A 17,014-nucleotide genomic window follows, 5' to 3' on the forward strand; every position below is an offset into this window, starting at 1 on the left:
TCTTAGGGCACCCGGACAGAACAGAACAATACGAGATTCCAATCCTCGAGTTAGTTCATATACGAAATAAATATAGTAGCACGCGTGAATGAACAAACATCTCAAATACCAACTAACTTACAGAAGTCCAATCATAATGTCAGAAAATTTATAATTAAACAAGCTCATAATAATGAATAACACTATACTATTATCAACACACGGAAAAAATATCCGAGGAAAAAAGAAACCAAGTGATAATATCATAAAAGGAAAAATCACCGCAAATGGAAGAAGCAATCTGCCTCTTCTGGAACAGTAACCCAAAAAAACAAGCTCCAGAGAAAAAAAAGGAAAAAAAAAAGAAAAAAGGAAAAAAGAAAAAAAAAAAGTGCCATGAAAATAGCATGACAAAATTGCAACACTAAAATGCTTTCCAACTATCTGAATCTTTCTTGGGAGTTTGACCCTCGAGAGATGTCCTAAAAGGCTCATTAGACCCAAATGGATCCGCAGCATCATCAAACGAAGGGAAACCATGACCATGATCAGAATCCCGAGAACTCCGCATGGAATCAAATCTAGTAAACGTGTCTTGTGGAGGAAATGAGCCAAAGTTATAATCAGAATCTCCCGTGCTCTGGAAAGAGTCAAATCTTGAAAAGGAGGATTCTTGGGGTGGAAAGTATCCTTGATCAAAGTCAGAATCTCTAGTGCTTCGCATTGAATCAAATCTCGTCAAAGACTCACGAGAACCAAAAGGACCAGTGTCACTCATGTTGAAGGAATCGAATCTTGAGAAATTGTTGAATGAATATGGCTCTTCTGAACCTTCGTTGAACCCTTTAGGAGAATTGTTAAAACTGTACATTGGTGTGCTCGGAACTGAATCCGCAAATAGACTATTCCTGGAAAACATGTTATCCCCATGCGGAGAGCTTGTAGAATTATAGAGTGGTGTGCTCGGAACTGAATCGAAAAATGGACCCTGCTTTGGAGTGGCCATGCCCGTAGACCCAGTTCTAATTGGATTTAATATGCTAGCAGAGTTATAGAGCGGAGTGCTAGGGACAGAATCGAAAAATGGACCCTGCGTTGGAGTTGAGTCAATGGTTCTAGATCCAGTTCTTATTGGGTTTAATGCCCAGTCATCTGGACCAAATAACGAACTTTCACTACGTCTCTCAATGTCAGAATCCTGGATTGGAACAGTACGGAGACAAAGTTGAGGCAGCAGCAACATTCGAATAGGGAACTATTATAGAAAGACCAACGGGAAACCAAAGCACTTTTCAATAAAATAAATACCTTAGGAGTGCCAGGGTTGAAATCCCATGCTGCAACAGTATCATAATGGGAATCAAAAGAACCCCAACCTGGCTCATCAAAACCTCTCCCCCCAGAAAGTACAGATTCAGCTCTACCATATCCACTGCAATTACAGACCAAATGACCGCAATTGTTTTAGCAGATCAAAACAACTATGAATAGGAGACTAGGAGTTCAGCTCTAGAAGGTTACTCAAAGTATTCAAGTAGATACGTAAAAAGTTGAGATATCTGTGTAAAACAAGGAAAAAGAACATTATTAGTTACCCCGGGGTGTCAAATCCATGTGGTGAACCATTTATATTGACATCCTTCATCAATTTCAGTTCTGGCAATTTCTTTGATGGGCTATCAAATGCACTTCCTGCTGGACTGTCTGGTGGACTTCTTACTGTTTGCTCCAAGTTTTGATTGTTTGGCCTCTCATTCTGAAGTAATCTCTCCCCAGAACCAGGCAGGTCTGATTTTTTATCATCTTTACTTGGTGATTTTGTAGAACCGCTGTTATCCAATGGAGAAACTTTCTCTCTAACCAATGCAGATTTTGGTTTGGGAGGTGCAATAACATTTTCCACATCATGCGTAAGCTCTTTGACATATTGGAATCCTGTATCAAAAAAAGAAGATTATGTGAAAAACTGTTAAATGCCAAACTGTCACAAATATGTTTAATGCGTAAAAAAGATCAGTATAGTGGACTACAAGAGTACCTTCATCTTCAAACTTATCCCAAACTTCATCCCAGTCAGCAGCTGTTCCTTCAATGCCAGGTTGCCAACCTGTAAAAGAAATTCAACCGAGACCAGCATTAAATCAGAATCCATTGATAGCATCGCTCCCAAGCAAGATATATATCATTTCAATAGAATATACTGCCTTTTGACTCCTGAATATTTTAATTTAGGATATCATCGATAACAAGATATACAGGAACACTATAAAGGCTAATACATCAATTTTTTAGCGACTAAGATCGATGAGACATGACAAATGGCACCCCTAATATTTCCATCATAACTGCTGGTGGCATCCAAGCCTGCTGCTCTTAACAAGACATACCAAATGGGAGCTCAACGAGTGAGGTTGGTTTTCCACGTAACCCATAAGTTTTGCACCGTTCATTCAAGGCTTTTACCAGTTCCTCAAGAACTGACTGGAGTTGATTTGCTCGTTCCTGTAGCCACCAATTTCAGACTCAGAAAATTCATTGTCATCTCGATGAAACTAATAGAAGGTACAACATACCTGAATACCATCAGCATTATCTTGTTCCAATTTGACAATTGTTCGGTATAGTTCCATTTTTTTATCCTACAAACAGAGTAATCAAACTGACACCATTTAACATTCCAAAAACATGGAAAGCTTAAAGACAACATAAAGGAACAAAAATACCTGAATATCGCGAAATGTAGCTTCTTCAATGGTTAATTTAGATGCCACATCACCAACTTGCTTGTACTTCTCTTCATATTTTCTTCCTAATGAGTCAGCCTAGATGAAGGTTCAATTAAATGAGTCCAACAAATATCAGTTATCACTGAAAAAGCACCTCATCTTTAAATGCAATACCTCTTTTTTGTCAGCTACAACTTTCTCGGTGATCTCATTCAAACGATTATCGCATCGGCTTTTGTATAGTATCTAGCAGAAAATGGTAGTATTAAAAAAGGCCGCATATGATGCATTCAGTTGAAAATTTTCATTTCCCCGATGCATACTTCTTCAGCGATAAAAGTCACATCCTAGTAAAGAAATTTTGGCTTGAAAACTTGATTAAAATAATATCGTACATATTATTTTTGGAACTCAAAATAAAACAGGTAGAATGAACTAGTAAATCTGGCCAAGGTCATAAGAAGATTCAACAGTGGCTGCCTGCATCAGATTGTGCCAGCATTATCGTTGTGCAACTGACATTAAGAAAACTCACAAGTTCTTGCATCTTGGTTTGATAAAACTGAATTTTCTGTTTAGCTTCTAAAATATCCTTTTCCAAATCTGCTACCTGTGATCAAAACGATGACAGAAACTGAATAAGCAAAGGTTCATAGAGACGTGAAGGGAATATTTTTATTTTCATTTTCTGTTCTTTCCAACTAGTATAGCCATGAGCCAAAACTGTAGGGATACATAATCCTCCTGGAAGAATACAAACTCTAATTAAACCACAGCTAAACAACATCTTTTGCATATTTTATCATCAGTTTAACTATAGACATTTAACTTAAATTAAAATAATGGAATACACAAAGAAGAATAAACAACAAATGCAACTCAACATCCATAATAATGTACAAAACCTATCAACACAAACACTGGAGGAAGCAGGCCCAGAACAGGGTATACAAGGTCGTTATCCAAATTGCACTACACATTTTTTCACCATGACCTGGCTATGGTCCTAGCCAGCATCTTACTTCTCCAGTACAAAGGGTGAGAAAACCTTAGCATCGGCATCAAAATGAATTTTTTCTAATCAATTGAGTCTGGCTGGTACCTTAATGCTTTACAAGAATAAAGCCAAGACAAAAGCACAAATGATAGATGAAACTATATTCCTCCAAAACTTAACCTTGAAAATTTTGATCATCCTCAACATTGGCCTCCAATAATAATGATCAATGGAAAATCAACATGTAAGCGAATGGAAAGTAAAACCATATCACGGTTTCTGAAAATAGATAATGAATTATCTTTGCATTACACTCATGAGAATCAGCCACACTGGGTAACCTCAGAAATGTACAAGCTCAAAATCTAAAACAACAGTAAGAAGTTCAAAATCAAGGATAAGATCTCTCAGGTTGTAGATCACTTGGGTCTGATGGGACACATAAACACAACTAGACAACTAGTGGAAAAAATTAATTAATGCCTTGGAAAGGAACTAAATGGGTTACATAATCTAATTCATAACTCAAGAACTAGCACCAAAGCATCCTACACTCTAGCATTACAAGAACATTAAGTTGGTGATAGATGTGAAAGATACAAATTTCAAACCTAAATTCATGGAACAAAACGTAGAAAGAACAACAGAGATATACTACAAAATATCATCCTTATGATGGAATTGTCCAACGCTTCACGCCAAACATGTCACGTTTGAGTTGATTTTCGAAGGACACCGGTTTGATTCCTCTGATTTTCTTGGTTAACTTGGAAAAGTGAATTCCATTATCAAATAGATACATTATTCGTAATTGTGATATCAGAACTTGAAAAAGGCTCTGCGATGAAATCTCTGAGGTCAGGTGAAGTTTATTATTGCCGTCGATTCAAAGAGAAACGACTTGCAATCCAAACTCAATGAGTGCCACGCAAGATGAAAATACATCTCCAAGAGAAATAAGTACCATAAGTTAATCATATCAATCTATGCAACTTTCACAATACCGAGGAAAGGAAAAGGAAGATGAGAACACACCACTATGACCACCGCGATATATTAGTAATATAGACTACTACACAAAGCATTTGCTTTATAAATTCAAAATTTCACTCTCTTTCAAAGCTAACTGGAGTATCCTTTCTCACAATGTTTAAATGTACCAGTAAAGCGTGTATTTTGACAGGTAGTAAAACACAAACATTCATAGATCATCAAAAGGTTCTCTACAAATACACTCATCACACAACCTATAATTCCATATCTAGATTGTAGGTACACCAAGAGTCCCAGAATCCTTAACTTGTAGAATTGAAGCGTAAAATCATGGTAAGAACTTATACTCGGTGGCTAAAAAATGAGGGATAATGAAATGGCGAAGGAGAATGCAAACACAGAATATCTGAAAAAAGTAAGAATCACCTGTTTCTCGGCATTCTTTGCCTCCTCAAACTTTTTATTCAGGGAATCCTGCTCCTCTGTGCTAAGTTGATCTACAAGATGCTTCTCTAGAGCAGGAACTTTGGGCTTTTGCTGGACTGACGCCTCAGGCTGGGGAACAGGAACTGGACGAGGAGGCCTGCCTCCACCAACAGAAGAAATTGGCCTTGCATTCTTAGTCCCTAGGGGTTGTTGGAAGCCTGATTACAGATGACAGTATATGAGAGGTTGTGATTAAGATTCATATGCAAAAGCTACAGATTTAACATGTAAAACATAAACCAGTAGCAGGTCTCCAAGAGGTATTGCCATATGACACAGCAGGTTTGCTGGAGGCAGACGTCTCTTCAAACATAACATTGTTGGGAAGTGCTGCAGGAATAGGGCGCCCTTCCCTATACCGTTCCATCAAATAGAGAGCAATGCAGAATTCTCTCAAAGAAAGCATGCTATCATTGTCTTGGTCAGACAAGTCCCAGACCTGCTTTAAGACCTCTATTAAAACAAATAAAACAACAAAAGTAAGATAAGGAAGACATGCATCAATTAACAAAACAGGAAGTTTCTTAAAAAAACCCAGACTAAGTGAAGAATAGGGATGCATCTAGCCTTGCTACCAGCAACACAATTTAAATCCTAGCTTTCTAAATTTGAAATAAAATATTCTTACATTGACACCAAAAAGAAGTAAATAACAGATTGAAAAGGATAGGACGAACATATGGTAAATTTTAAAAATCATATTATTTGCAATATTTGTCTCTGGATTCTTCTCCTTTTTCAAATAAACGGGCTCACGAGTAAAATGATTATGAACCTAATTCACATTTATTTGGATCTTAGGCAATAAAAATCACGATATTTGGAGAACAAATAGAGAAGTCAATTCATCTAGTTATAAGCCCATTATTACTGTTACTGGTTTCACCATCTTGAACATCCAATTTGTCTACAATGTTAAACTGTACTAGAATTCTGTACATCACCATATTTTGAAGCTTTCGGCATCTTCTACTTTATAAATCAGTGAATTAATTGCAATAAAACTTGAACAATTAGGTTGTAGCTTCACTGGAAAAATCAGTTAAGAGCATAACAAAGCTCAAATTGAAATATAACTTCCTAACAAAAAATTTATGCCACCAAATTACATGCTAATTTTCTACTCATGACACCTTTGTCACCTTGCCCTGAATCTCAGATGGACAAATCTAATATAGTTTTTCAAATGTTAAAAATTCATTAAATTAGGCACCGAAAGAGTTCTTGTTCTTCCAGATAACAGACTAATATATTTACATACTTTGGCGTATCATCTGATGAGTGAGGAAAAGATAACGAATTTTCAGAAAACCATTCCTGAGTGAGAAAAAATTTATTTATCCAAACATAAATCAAAGTATAAACGAAATTTGTATCGAGAAGCAGATATTATCCCCGTTCAACATCGGCAGTTAACTTCACATTATGAAGAAGCAATTACATGAAAAAGGCATAAACCAGTCCAAAATCTAAACCAGAAAAAAGATTAATCAAAATCTTAGGACTTAGATGAAGTAAAGCTTACCTCGTGGTAGCCTCCAACTCAAGAATAAGTTACGTGCCTGTTCACCGGTAATTTTCCCATCTCTGTCGGTGTCGACTTGCACAAATACCTTGCTGTACTTCTGAACATCAGATGGAGTAATTTTAGGCCATGGGGGCTGAGTTTGAACAGAAGTAAGATTTCCAGATGGAATAGGAGATACAGGGGGTTTTTTAGCTGAAATTTGTTGATTTGCTTTCCCTGTGGACTGGAATTGTTGAGCTTGAATAGCAGGAGGCTGAGAAACAACAGTTGGCTTAGTAGGTAGAGTTCCAGCTGACAAGCCAGGCATGATGCCAGCAGAATATGAAATTGCTGAGGAGTTCTGCTTCGTTTCAGAAGGTGCCACTGAGAACACATCCCCAAAAACTGAGTCCCTAGAAGATCCATTTCCAGACGCTTTATGTGGTTTTGAGTCTTCCTTTCCAACCTGGGAGCCCAAGAAAACAGTATCATTTGGCTTGGCTGAAGAAGATTGAACCAACCCACTCATTTCTGATGGTTTTGATTGTGAAGTAGATGAGAACGTAGGTCCAAACCCACCCTCTGTTGTGGAAGAACTTAGGCTTCTGTTAGAGACTTGAGAGGAAATTCCAGCAGAGTAAGCATTAGTACTGCCAGCAAATGAATCAGAGGAGCTAGGGCGGTGAGGAACAGGAATAGAACCTGCCCCAGTCAATCCTTGGCTTGAAATACCTGGTTGAGACTGGAAGCCATAACTAGGAGCAGGCAGGTGAGGTGGTCTAACAAATTGGTTTTGCTGAGATTGAAATCCATGAGGACCACTTACACCGACACCTTGACTAGAGATTGGAGTGGCACTCAACTGCATAGGAGATGCACCAGTTGTCAAATTCAACTGGGGACTAGGTGTAACTGCAAGATTTATCTCCGGAGCAGGGATTTTAGCTGAAGCTGGACCATATAAAGCAGCTTTCACAATATCTGGAGTCAAATCTCGTTTAGTTTGTGCCACCGTAACAAGTTTCAAAGCATTATAAAATTCCGAGCGACCTAGGAAACCAGTTCTGTTTTGATCAGAAAATGTCCATATCTGCACAAAACCCACTGAAGTCATTTTCCAGGGCAAACTACAGAGAGTATATTCAAAAGGAAGACATCCAAAGAACCACAAGTAAATTTAAGAGGAGATTATGGTACATTGATCCCGTTGTGTGTTTTGTTTTTTAAAATAACTCTCCCCTATATAGGGAAGGACTCTTGAATATACATATACATGTGTATAAATCTATACATACACAGTAGGGTCTTTTAAAAACCGCCATTAAATTTAATGCATCTAGGCCTAAATATTTCATCACCACAGTTATGTTGAAGTAATAATAACTCTACCACTCAAAAACATTACTTAAGTCCCTGTTGTAGCCATGCAGGCATCCACCCTCAATCACAATTCATATGTTGCAGGATTACCAGTAAATATATTTGCAAGAGCAAAGACCGTTTTATAGATTCATTCAGTTGAACTATTGATAGGGAAGACGAAAAAACAGCCTCACATCAGGCTGTGAGGCAATAAACCCCAACCCAGGATATGGTAAAACCAATACCACATAATGAAAGACAATAAGCAGTGCCCTTTCAAAGCATAAATTTGAGTGTTGAAATCTCTTACTGCCCCCAGGCATTATGGACAAATTACATAGCCCAAAGTTTGAGAATTATTTGACTTCAACTCAGTGAAAAGAAAAAGGATATTAGCTTTGTGTCGGAAGAAAGGGAAAGTACATGGTTCCTTCCTTCCCCTCCCTCCCTCTCACTCCAGGTCGCAAAAGAAGTTCTCTCAATTAGAAGTTAGTGCTTTAACCCTAGTCAATCCCTTTCAATACTTTTGACATTATGCATATTCATATCACATAACAGTTACTATTGCAATTCTTAACCCCCAATTCCTGACTATTACCCTTATCTGGACAGATGGACAGCAAAACAAAAAACAAAAGCCGAGAGGCATCATTCTCTGAAATTGATTCGTCCAACTTTGACTTCTAATTCAGGTGGAAGGTTGAAGTAAGGCAATACAAAGAAACACGCCCGTCAAAAGGAAACCACCGTACTCACATATGTATACTTTAAGCTGGCATGTAACAATTTGAAATGCATGATTTCATCACGATTTGAATAAAAGAGTTGGCCCACATTGCACATAACAAGGCAAGAGCAACTAACCTATTCTTCTCAAACTTGAATTTACCATAGCTATCAGCCTCTCACAGTGGATAGTTTAGTAGCCCATCTACCTCAAATGGTAAATACAGTTTAAAAAATAGTTGCTTAAAGTATAAAATAGGCTGATCAGTGGTTTCAGAAAATTTAAAAATAATGCAAAATAAGAACATAAATCACTAGGTACAAACTCTATCCTTCAACCTCAAAACTAACCAGCGATGAAAATTAAGATGGATATCGTGGTTAACAAAATTCAGATTGCTGTAAGTCATAGTGGATTTAAAATTATAAAAGCAACAACAGTAACAAGTAAGCAGCCACGTTGAGATCAAAATAAATGAGACGCCACGACTGTGAGATTATTTTACAGAAATAACAAAAGGTAAATGAATGGATGGACCTGAGCGAGAACTTGTTGGGGTAGATTAGATGCCTTGAAGAAGGCAACAGCCTCATTTCCGCTAATCCGACCATCTCGATCCGTGTCCGCCATCTGAAAGTAAGCCTCGAATTTTTCCATAATTGAACGGCGGATCTGCGAATCTCAGTTTCTAGTTTCCTCCAAGCAGTAATTTCTGCAAGCGACTTCGCGAAATTGAGAGGAACTACAAGAACCCTAACATATAATTCGAATAAATTCCAAAAACATATAGGAATCAATAATCAAAATTCGATACCACCCAGACTTCATCTTTTACACCCGGTCACATTCGAAGGAGAGCAGTGAATCGATTTGAACTCGAAGATTTTAGCAGCAAATCGGGTAATGAATTAACAGATCAAGGAGGATTCATACGCAAAGTGACTCGATACGTGTTTTCGGATGATGACGTCAGAGGCGGTTGGTTCTATCTTCGAGTTGGAAGCACAGCTCATCACCGTGCATCGGCTTCGGGACTCGGGAGGTTATTATGGATGTAATAATCATTTTTGGGTTATATTATTCTTTTTCGTATAGTAACAGTAATATTTTGCATTTATCTTTTACATAATACGCACGTGTATATATGATTTATCATAGTTGGATTTTTTTTGAGACACTTTCGTATATTTATATCAATGAGACAAAACGACTCGATCTATATTTAAATTTAAAAGTAATATTGTTTTCATAAAAACTTAATATATTTTTAAAAATCAGATCAAATAAGAAATATGTCTCGTAAAATTAAGTCATAAGATGATCTTGTAAATTTTTTAAAATTATTTTGAAATTATACAACATGGTATTGTTTGCGAAGATTATTAACATTGCCAATCAAATACGCATATCAAAAAATTAATTATAACTTTTAGTTATCAAACTAATTACTATCTTTTGTTTTTAGTAATATTTTTATTTTCGAATGTCAACAATGCTAATATAGAGTTGTATTCATTCTATACTTTTAATTAATTTTTTAAATGACAGACTTTTGTGGAGTTAATGTGTTTTTATTGACTTTTATAGAATTTCATATAATTATAAACCAAATTTCATATACTCTTATATAATTTCTTCAAGATTTTCGTAGACTTTTGTAAACTTTTTCATATAATTATGTGAATTTTGTAATTTATAATTGTGATTTATTTTTTATTAATTTTTTTAAATGATTATTGGACATAGATTACCTCTTCAATTTTAAAATATTTTTTAATTTATGTATGTAAATGAATTTTACTTACTTAAAAGTTAAATCAATTTGATTTGTGAAAAACAACAAATGAACTATCCAATTTATTGAAATCAAAATTTCAATTCTTTATGTCAATTCAGTATATTGTTGAGCAATATTTTTATAAGTTCATAATAAAATTTTATTGAATAAACAATCAAAATAATTAGTAGTCTTTTATTTAAAAAAAATCTAATCATTATTGACAATTTGATTAATGTCGCTCCACATTCCATTGGTTATGATATGCCTCCATGCATTAGGATTTGCTCGTTATTGTTCATGAGTATCAAATAACTAATCATATTTGTCACATTCATAAACTTGTGCCGATGAAGACAATTGAGCTTAATTATCTAGTTCAATTTGAAATTCATCAAATCGACACTTCTTTCAAAGAAAATTGTGTGATCAGCACAAGCTAATATAAGCTATGTTTGGGTCATATAAGGAAATGAAGAAGCAATCTTGAATATTTTAAACCGTGATTTAAATATACCAAATGTCCACTCAATAGCATTCCTCAAAAAAGTATGACGAAAATTGAACAAATGTTTAGCATCTTCAGTGTGACGACTTTGACATGTGAATTCTTGAAGATGATAACGTACATATCGAAAAAAGAGCCAAGAATTGACGTCGATTTGGATATCCACCATCCAATAAAAAATATTTACCCATCAAATCATATTTGTAAAGTTAATTATCTAATGAATAATATACATAATCTTTGAAAACTACAAAAATATAAATATTCATGTAATATACAAACAGTATGTCAAATAAAAAATAAACAAGACAGTTATTTGTACCTGAAAATAAATAATACGTATATATATATATGTGTTATAATTATTCTTATACATGTGTGTTGATAAACTTATAAAATTACATATCAATCACACACATTGATATATATAATGTATTCTCATTCAAGTTAAAAAAATATCATGGACAAGAATTTTGATTTATAATCAAAATTAAAATATAGATTAAATAAAATTGTAGAAATTAATTAAACATCAAATGTTATACAATAATTAATAAAAAAATAAATTTTACTTATACAAAATAATTAATATTTTTAATTTATAGATCAATAAAATATTGTAATTTTTTATAATGTAGTGTAATAAATTTTTAACATTTTAATAAATATAATTTTAAATTTTATTAGGTTTTGTGATTGGAACTAAAAAATATAATAAACGATGTTAATAATTTTGATTTTAAAATATTGTTAGCAATAAAAAATATGTTTTTAAAAAAGAAAAAAAATAGATGAGAAAAGAATAAAAATTTTAGTGTTTGTATTGAGTATGTGATTTTGAGAGATCTATCAATTAAATGTACATCCAACTCTTTAGGTTGAATCAAATATTTTTTTGACATTTTATTGTTGTATCTTATGCTATAATTATTGTACTTAGTAGAATTCAATGGAGTCATTAAAAGTCTATTGACATTTTGAATACCTATAGACTTTTGTAGTGTTTTTAAAAGTCAAATTTGAATACCACATGACTTTTTAAAATTCTACAAAATTTTACATTGAATACCACTGTTTTTTATTTTAAATTGACCATTAAACTTTTTTAAAATATATAAAAGTCTACTTTGAATACTTATAAAGTTTTAAAATCTATAAATGTCATTAAAAGTCTAGAATCAATACATCCTCTAATACTATTTACAAACCAGATTACATATTTTAACACTTGTTGTCATTCATGAGTTCTATTCTATTCCAAATTAGTTGATTCTAAAATTGGATTGAATTGAAAATTTATGAAGTTTATGTATAATTAATAACATTATTCTATTTTTTTAGTATAATAAAGACTCTTATTAACCCAAAATAAAATGTAAATATCAACTCTCGTTATTATTAATTATAATTTTTTGTCCAAGAGTTTGATTCTAGCAGTATCATATATTTGTTCTTAAAGAAAATCTTTTTGATATTTTCTAAAATTGAATAAAGATCTAATTCATAATTTTATTTTGTAGGTTATTTTCTCAATCCGAAGCATAATTACTTTCTTTTCCCCAATATTTTTGTAAATGTGCTTGTGTCCACCTGGATGCCAGGTGTATTAGTGGTTAATACATCACAATTGGATAATATGATAAACACGACAAATATAAAGACACAGACCTTGTGTAATAATACAATTAACGTTGAGCTGTGAGAACAAGTTAGGCTTTGCCACGTCCAGCCTAATACTTGTGTCGGATTGATGATTTCCCGTCCCGTCGGGCTGACTTACTCTGACTCGTATGATATGTAATTAAAAATTGACTAAATTCATCGGATCGGCCCTACCCGCAGGTTGGGAATAGGCTGCCAAATTATCGACCCAGTCAAATAATGTGGCCCGACCCGACCCGACCCACCCACTGACAAGCTGCGGCTTATTGCTTGTTCTACGACTACAATAAATATATTAAGTATAAAATATAATATAAATCATTAAAGTTTCATATGTTTAATTTTTTCCCACAAGTGATAATTTATTTAAACCAAATCAACACGATTATCTAGTATATATAAAAGCTCAGGTTTTTAGTGATTTAACTTTGAGACGTTAATTATTTTTTTTTTAAAATTAATTATTTAGATAAATAATGTTTTTCTATTAATTATTCGTAACTATAATATTTAATCTACTTCAAAAAATTCATATATTCATCCTTACAAATCATATATTTGATATAATTATATTAATTTAATTCAAATAATAATTAAAAATTAAAAAAAAATTCATATACATATATTGTGTGTGTATATTCCGTTTGTTTGAATAAGCAAAAGGAGGAGAGTCTCGAGTGGAAGGCCACCTTTCACCTCACTACTCCCAAAATTATTATATTAATGATGATTAAAATTAATTACTAATTATATCTGATGACAATTAATCGAACAGAAAACACATTTAACGCAATAAATTGTTTTCTTTTTAGCTCCTCCATTCCACTTTTCCTCCTGATCTTCATCTGCCTTACCCAACCAAATTTAGGCGTGTTATATTTGAATTGGATTGGCGATCCAGGAAATCTGTGGAGAGGGATATTCGATCGCCTTGTTGTTGATTGGGAATCTGTGATTGGCATTAGCTACGATTATGTCTGGTTGCTCTTCGTCATCTTCAGCATCGGAAGAAGAGGATGAAGGGATCGATTCGTACAGGAAAGGTGGATATCATGCGGTGAGAATCGGTGATTCATTCTCCAGTGGCCGATACATCGCCCAAAAAAAACTTGGATGGGGTCAGTTTTCCACCGTTTGGCTCGCCTACAATACTCAGTCGTCCGTGAGTGCTTTTTAAGTGGCGGTGTTTTGATTCCTGTTTTGTTAAGCTTGTTGATTGTCTGTCATCTTGATTTTGTTTTATTTTTTCGAATGATGCAGCTTAAAATCCTTTTTTTGTTTATGGTTTGATTTTTTGTTATGTTAGCTTGGCCTATTAACTTGGCTTTCGATGTCACATCGAATCTTGTTCTATATGGTGTTGATGCCAGTGATCTGTCTCTTGTGGAGAATTCTTTATTTACAGAACGTGTACGCGGTAGAAAGTTGACACTATAGCATATTTGATGAGGTGGTGATTTTAGGTACTTCTGAAAAGGAAATGCAGCCACCTTCGAAGCATCGTGTAAAATAATGGCTATTTAAGTTCTTACCATAAATGCAGTTGAAAGGTGTTATTTCATATTTGGTGCCTCCTGCTTGATCAACTGGGTACTTAATAACCTCACTGTAACGCGCCGTGTTTTGACTTTTGTACCAGCTCTGCAGATTTGGTTTCCTGTGCCTGCAAGCAACTTAGGGAAGTAATATAAAGCCTCATTTTTTTTGTAAAAATTTTCTTCATAAAATTAAATAATACTAATTGAAACATTGATTTTAATTCATGGTACAAATTGTAATCCCACGTTGATTCTGCAAACAATCATGGAGTGACTAAGAAGTTTGAGGGCTTAAGGAATGACCTTGGAAAAAACTTTCATGTGATCAATGTCGGTAACATGGTAATGTTTATACTACAGGCTGGATCAAGGTCTATGCACCGAATAATGAAAGGTGAATGAAGACTTTAAAAGTGGGCCAATGTGGGCATCGACTTTTCAGGGATAGGATAATTAAAGTAATTGCATTGTAGTGATGAGTTTGTGGCATCCTGTTTAGGATGGATAACCTTTCGAATCTGGGTTCTCCTTTTAGACTTATGATCTGATTTATAACCAATGATATGTTTCTTACTAAAGAATCTTGAAATCAGTAGAGACCGTTGTGGCTCAGTCGCTTAGACTTGGATATGATGAACAGTTATTTAATTTTAAGGATATTCGTCACTTCTGGATCGACTTAATGTGACTTGCCGTTCTTTGTATGATTTACATTTCGTTTAATGCCACGGTTTTGTGAATTTTCTAAAATTTTGTTTGTTTGGTTTCTTATAGAAATACGTTGCCTTGAAGATACAGAAAAGTGCACCACAATTTAGTCAAGCTGCTCTTCACGAAATTGAAGTCCTTTCTGCTATTGCTGCTGGTGATAGCGCAAATACTAAGTGTGTCGTCAACTTGGTGGACCATTTCAAGCATTCAGGCCCAAACGGCCAGCATTTATGTATGGTTCTGGAATTTCTTGGAGATAGTTTATTGCGTCTCATCAAGTATAACCGTTATAAAGGTCTTGAATTCAATAAAGTGAGGGAGATATGCAAGTGCATTTTGACTTCTCTTGATTACTTGCATAGAGAACTTGGAGTTATACACACAGACTTAAAGCCTGAAAACATCCTTCTATATTCAACCATTAATCCTTCTAAAGATCCAATTAGGTCGGGAAAGACCCCAATTCTTGAAAGGCCAGAGGGTAACCCCAATGGGGGAGTTATTATAAATACTATTGAGAAAAAACTAAAACAAAGGGCAAGAAGAGCAGTTGCAAGAATAACAGAGAGGCGAGCTTCTGTGGGAGGCGTAGGAGTGATGCCAAAACCTGCTAGAAGCTTAGAAGGGATTGACGTAAGATGTAAGGTTGTGGATTTTGGAAATGCATGTTGGGCCGATAAGCCAATCGCTGAAGAAATTCAAACTAGGCAATACAGAGCTCCAGAAGTCATACTTCAATGTGGTTATTCTTTTCCTACTGATATGTGGTCTTTTGCTTGCATTGCTTTTGAACTTGCCACGGGTGAGATGATGTTCACTCCCAAGACTGGGCAAGGCTTCAGTGAGGATGAGGTACTGCATTAATATCTGATTGGATTTGATTCTAAATCATCACTGCGATAATGAGATGTCCGTAAGAAACCCATATAATTCGTGTAACTTACGAAGTTTGTAGGCGTTATGTTTCTCTTTCAGAGATATTTAAAAAGACTTCTAAGTTTTAGTGGACAAATTGTTCAACTGGTTGGGGATACTTCGCGGAGTCAGATGCTAGAACTCTTGATTCATCTGTAATTTCTGTAAATGCTTCAAATTTTACTATTGAACTTGCAGGTATAAATATACCATTTTGTTGCCATTTTTGGGAAAAATTTTACTTGGCTAGTTTTATTGTCCCAGTACCTTACTTTGGGGAATAAAACTGAGTATTGCCTGCTAATATCAAATCCTCACTGTCTTGTGCATTTTGCAATCTTTCATTTTTAAGCCCCCAAAAATTTGTTGAGGAATTTCTTCTGAATACTTAATATTACTTTCACTTTTATAAACTGGAGCGACCATAAGTTATTCCACTCGATTTTTTACATGACACTGATGTGTGATCTTGCAGGATCACCTTGCTTTAATGATGGAGCTCCTTGGGAAGATGCCACGAAAGGTACATGCATATTTTTCTCTATACTGGTATAAACTATGCATGCCAAAAATGTTGCTCAGTCTAAATTCCTACTGCTTAAAATTTAGATTGCCACATGTGGAGCACGGTCCAAAGATTACTTTGACAGATATGGTGATCTGAAGAGGATTAGAAGGCTAAAATACTTGCCGCTTGATCGACTACTTGTTGAAAAATTTAAATTTTCTGGTGCTGATGCTCGTGAATTTGCTGATTTTCTCTGCCCCATTCTCGATTTTGAGCCTGAGAAGCGACCAACTGCACAGCAATGTCTGCAGCACCCGTGGCTCAATATCAACAAGCAGAAGAAGGATGAGGTAAAGAGTGATTTTAGAGTTGAAAAGCTTAATATTTGAATGACCTACCTCCTAATTAAGTTCGCTAGCTACGTCAGAGAGAGTTTCTTATTCTTGATTTTAGGAGGTTGCCAACAAATATTGCTTGTAATTGATTTATTTACTAGCTACGATGTAAAATAACATATGATTTGCACGAGGAAAGGATTCCACGTGAAAGAACAATCCAAGAATTAAAATGATTTTCAGTTGTCCCGAGTGTGATACAATTAAGATTTTGTATATATAT

General features: G+C 34.7%; 2 protein-coding genes across 4 annotated transcripts; one reads left to right on the forward strand and one right to left on the reverse strand.

Moving 5' to 3' along the window:
- Window positions 1–167: 167 nt before the first annotated feature.
- Window positions 168–9,843, reverse strand: LOC142536841 (uncharacterized). Of its 3 annotated transcripts, none has more exons than XM_075642220.1 (14): window positions 9,595–9,843; window positions 9,315–9,519; window positions 6,707–7,778; window positions 5,422–5,634; window positions 5,122–5,339; window positions 3,241–3,315; window positions 2,880–2,951; window positions 2,703–2,801; window positions 2,553–2,618; window positions 2,367–2,481; window positions 2,018–2,086; window positions 1,575–1,914; window positions 1,288–1,411; window positions 168–1,177 (listed from the first exon to the last, which is right to left on the reverse strand). In XM_075642220.1, the coding sequence occupies exons 2-14, from the start codon at window positions 9,432–9,434 to the stop codon at window positions 404–406; spliced, it is 3,357 nt and encodes a 1,118-aa protein (XP_075498335.1). In that variant the 5' UTR covers window positions 9,435–9,519; window positions 9,595–9,843; the 3' UTR covers window positions 168–403. The 3 variants fall into 3 exon arrangements, with proteins under 3 accessions (XP_075498335.1, XP_075498337.1, XP_075498336.1); XM_075642222.1 differs by having other exon boundaries at window positions 9,315–9,489; window positions 9,592–9,843; XM_075642221.1 differs by having other exon boundaries at window positions 9,592–9,843.
- A 3,650-nt stretch (window positions 9,844–13,493) lies between these two features.
- Window positions 13,494–16,977, forward strand: LOC142536846 (uncharacterized). Its single transcript, XM_075642228.1, has 4 exons — window positions 13,494–13,886; window positions 15,037–15,825; window positions 16,364–16,411; window positions 16,498–16,977. Exons 1-4 carry the CDS (start codon window positions 13,698–13,700, stop codon window positions 16,783–16,785), a joined length of 1,314 nt encoding a protein of 437 aa, XP_075498343.1. The 5' UTR covers window positions 13,494–13,697; the 3' UTR covers window positions 16,786–16,977.
- Window positions 16,978–17,014: the final 37 nt, after the last annotated feature.

The sequence above is a fragment of the Primulina tabacum genome, chromosome 2 (genome assembly GCF_025594145.1).
Source record: "Primulina tabacum isolate GXHZ01 chromosome 2, ASM2559414v2, whole genome shotgun sequence".
Taxonomy (NCBI): Eukaryota; Viridiplantae; Streptophyta; class Magnoliopsida; order Lamiales; family Gesneriaceae; genus Primulina; species Primulina tabacum.

Bases quoted from the DNA above. Each gene is read 5' to 3' on its own strand.
- LOC142536841 (XM_075642220.1), bottom strand. From the start codon at position 9,434: ATGGAAAAATTCGAGGCTTACTTTCAGATGGCGGACACGGATCGAGAT. The intron at 2,952-3,240 runs GTGAGTTTTCTT...ATTTTCTGCTAG, and splicing joins AAACCAAGATGCAAGAACTT to ATACTATACAAAAGCCGATG. The intron at 1,412-1,574 runs GTAACTAATAAT...CTGTAATTGCAG, and splicing joins CATGGATTTGACACCCCGGG to TGGATATGGTAGAGCTGAAT.
- LOC142536846 (XM_075642228.1), top strand. From the start codon at position 13,698: ATGTCTGGTTGCTCTTCGTCATCTTCAGCATCGGAAGAAGAGGATGAA. The intron at 13,887-15,036 runs GTGAGTGCTTTT...GGTTTCTTATAG, and splicing joins CCTACAATACTCAGTCGTCC to AAATACGTTGCCTTGAAGAT. The intron at 15,826-16,363 runs GTACTGCATTAA...GTGATCTTGCAG, and splicing joins AAGGCTTCAGTGAGGATGAG to GATCACCTTGCTTTAATGAT.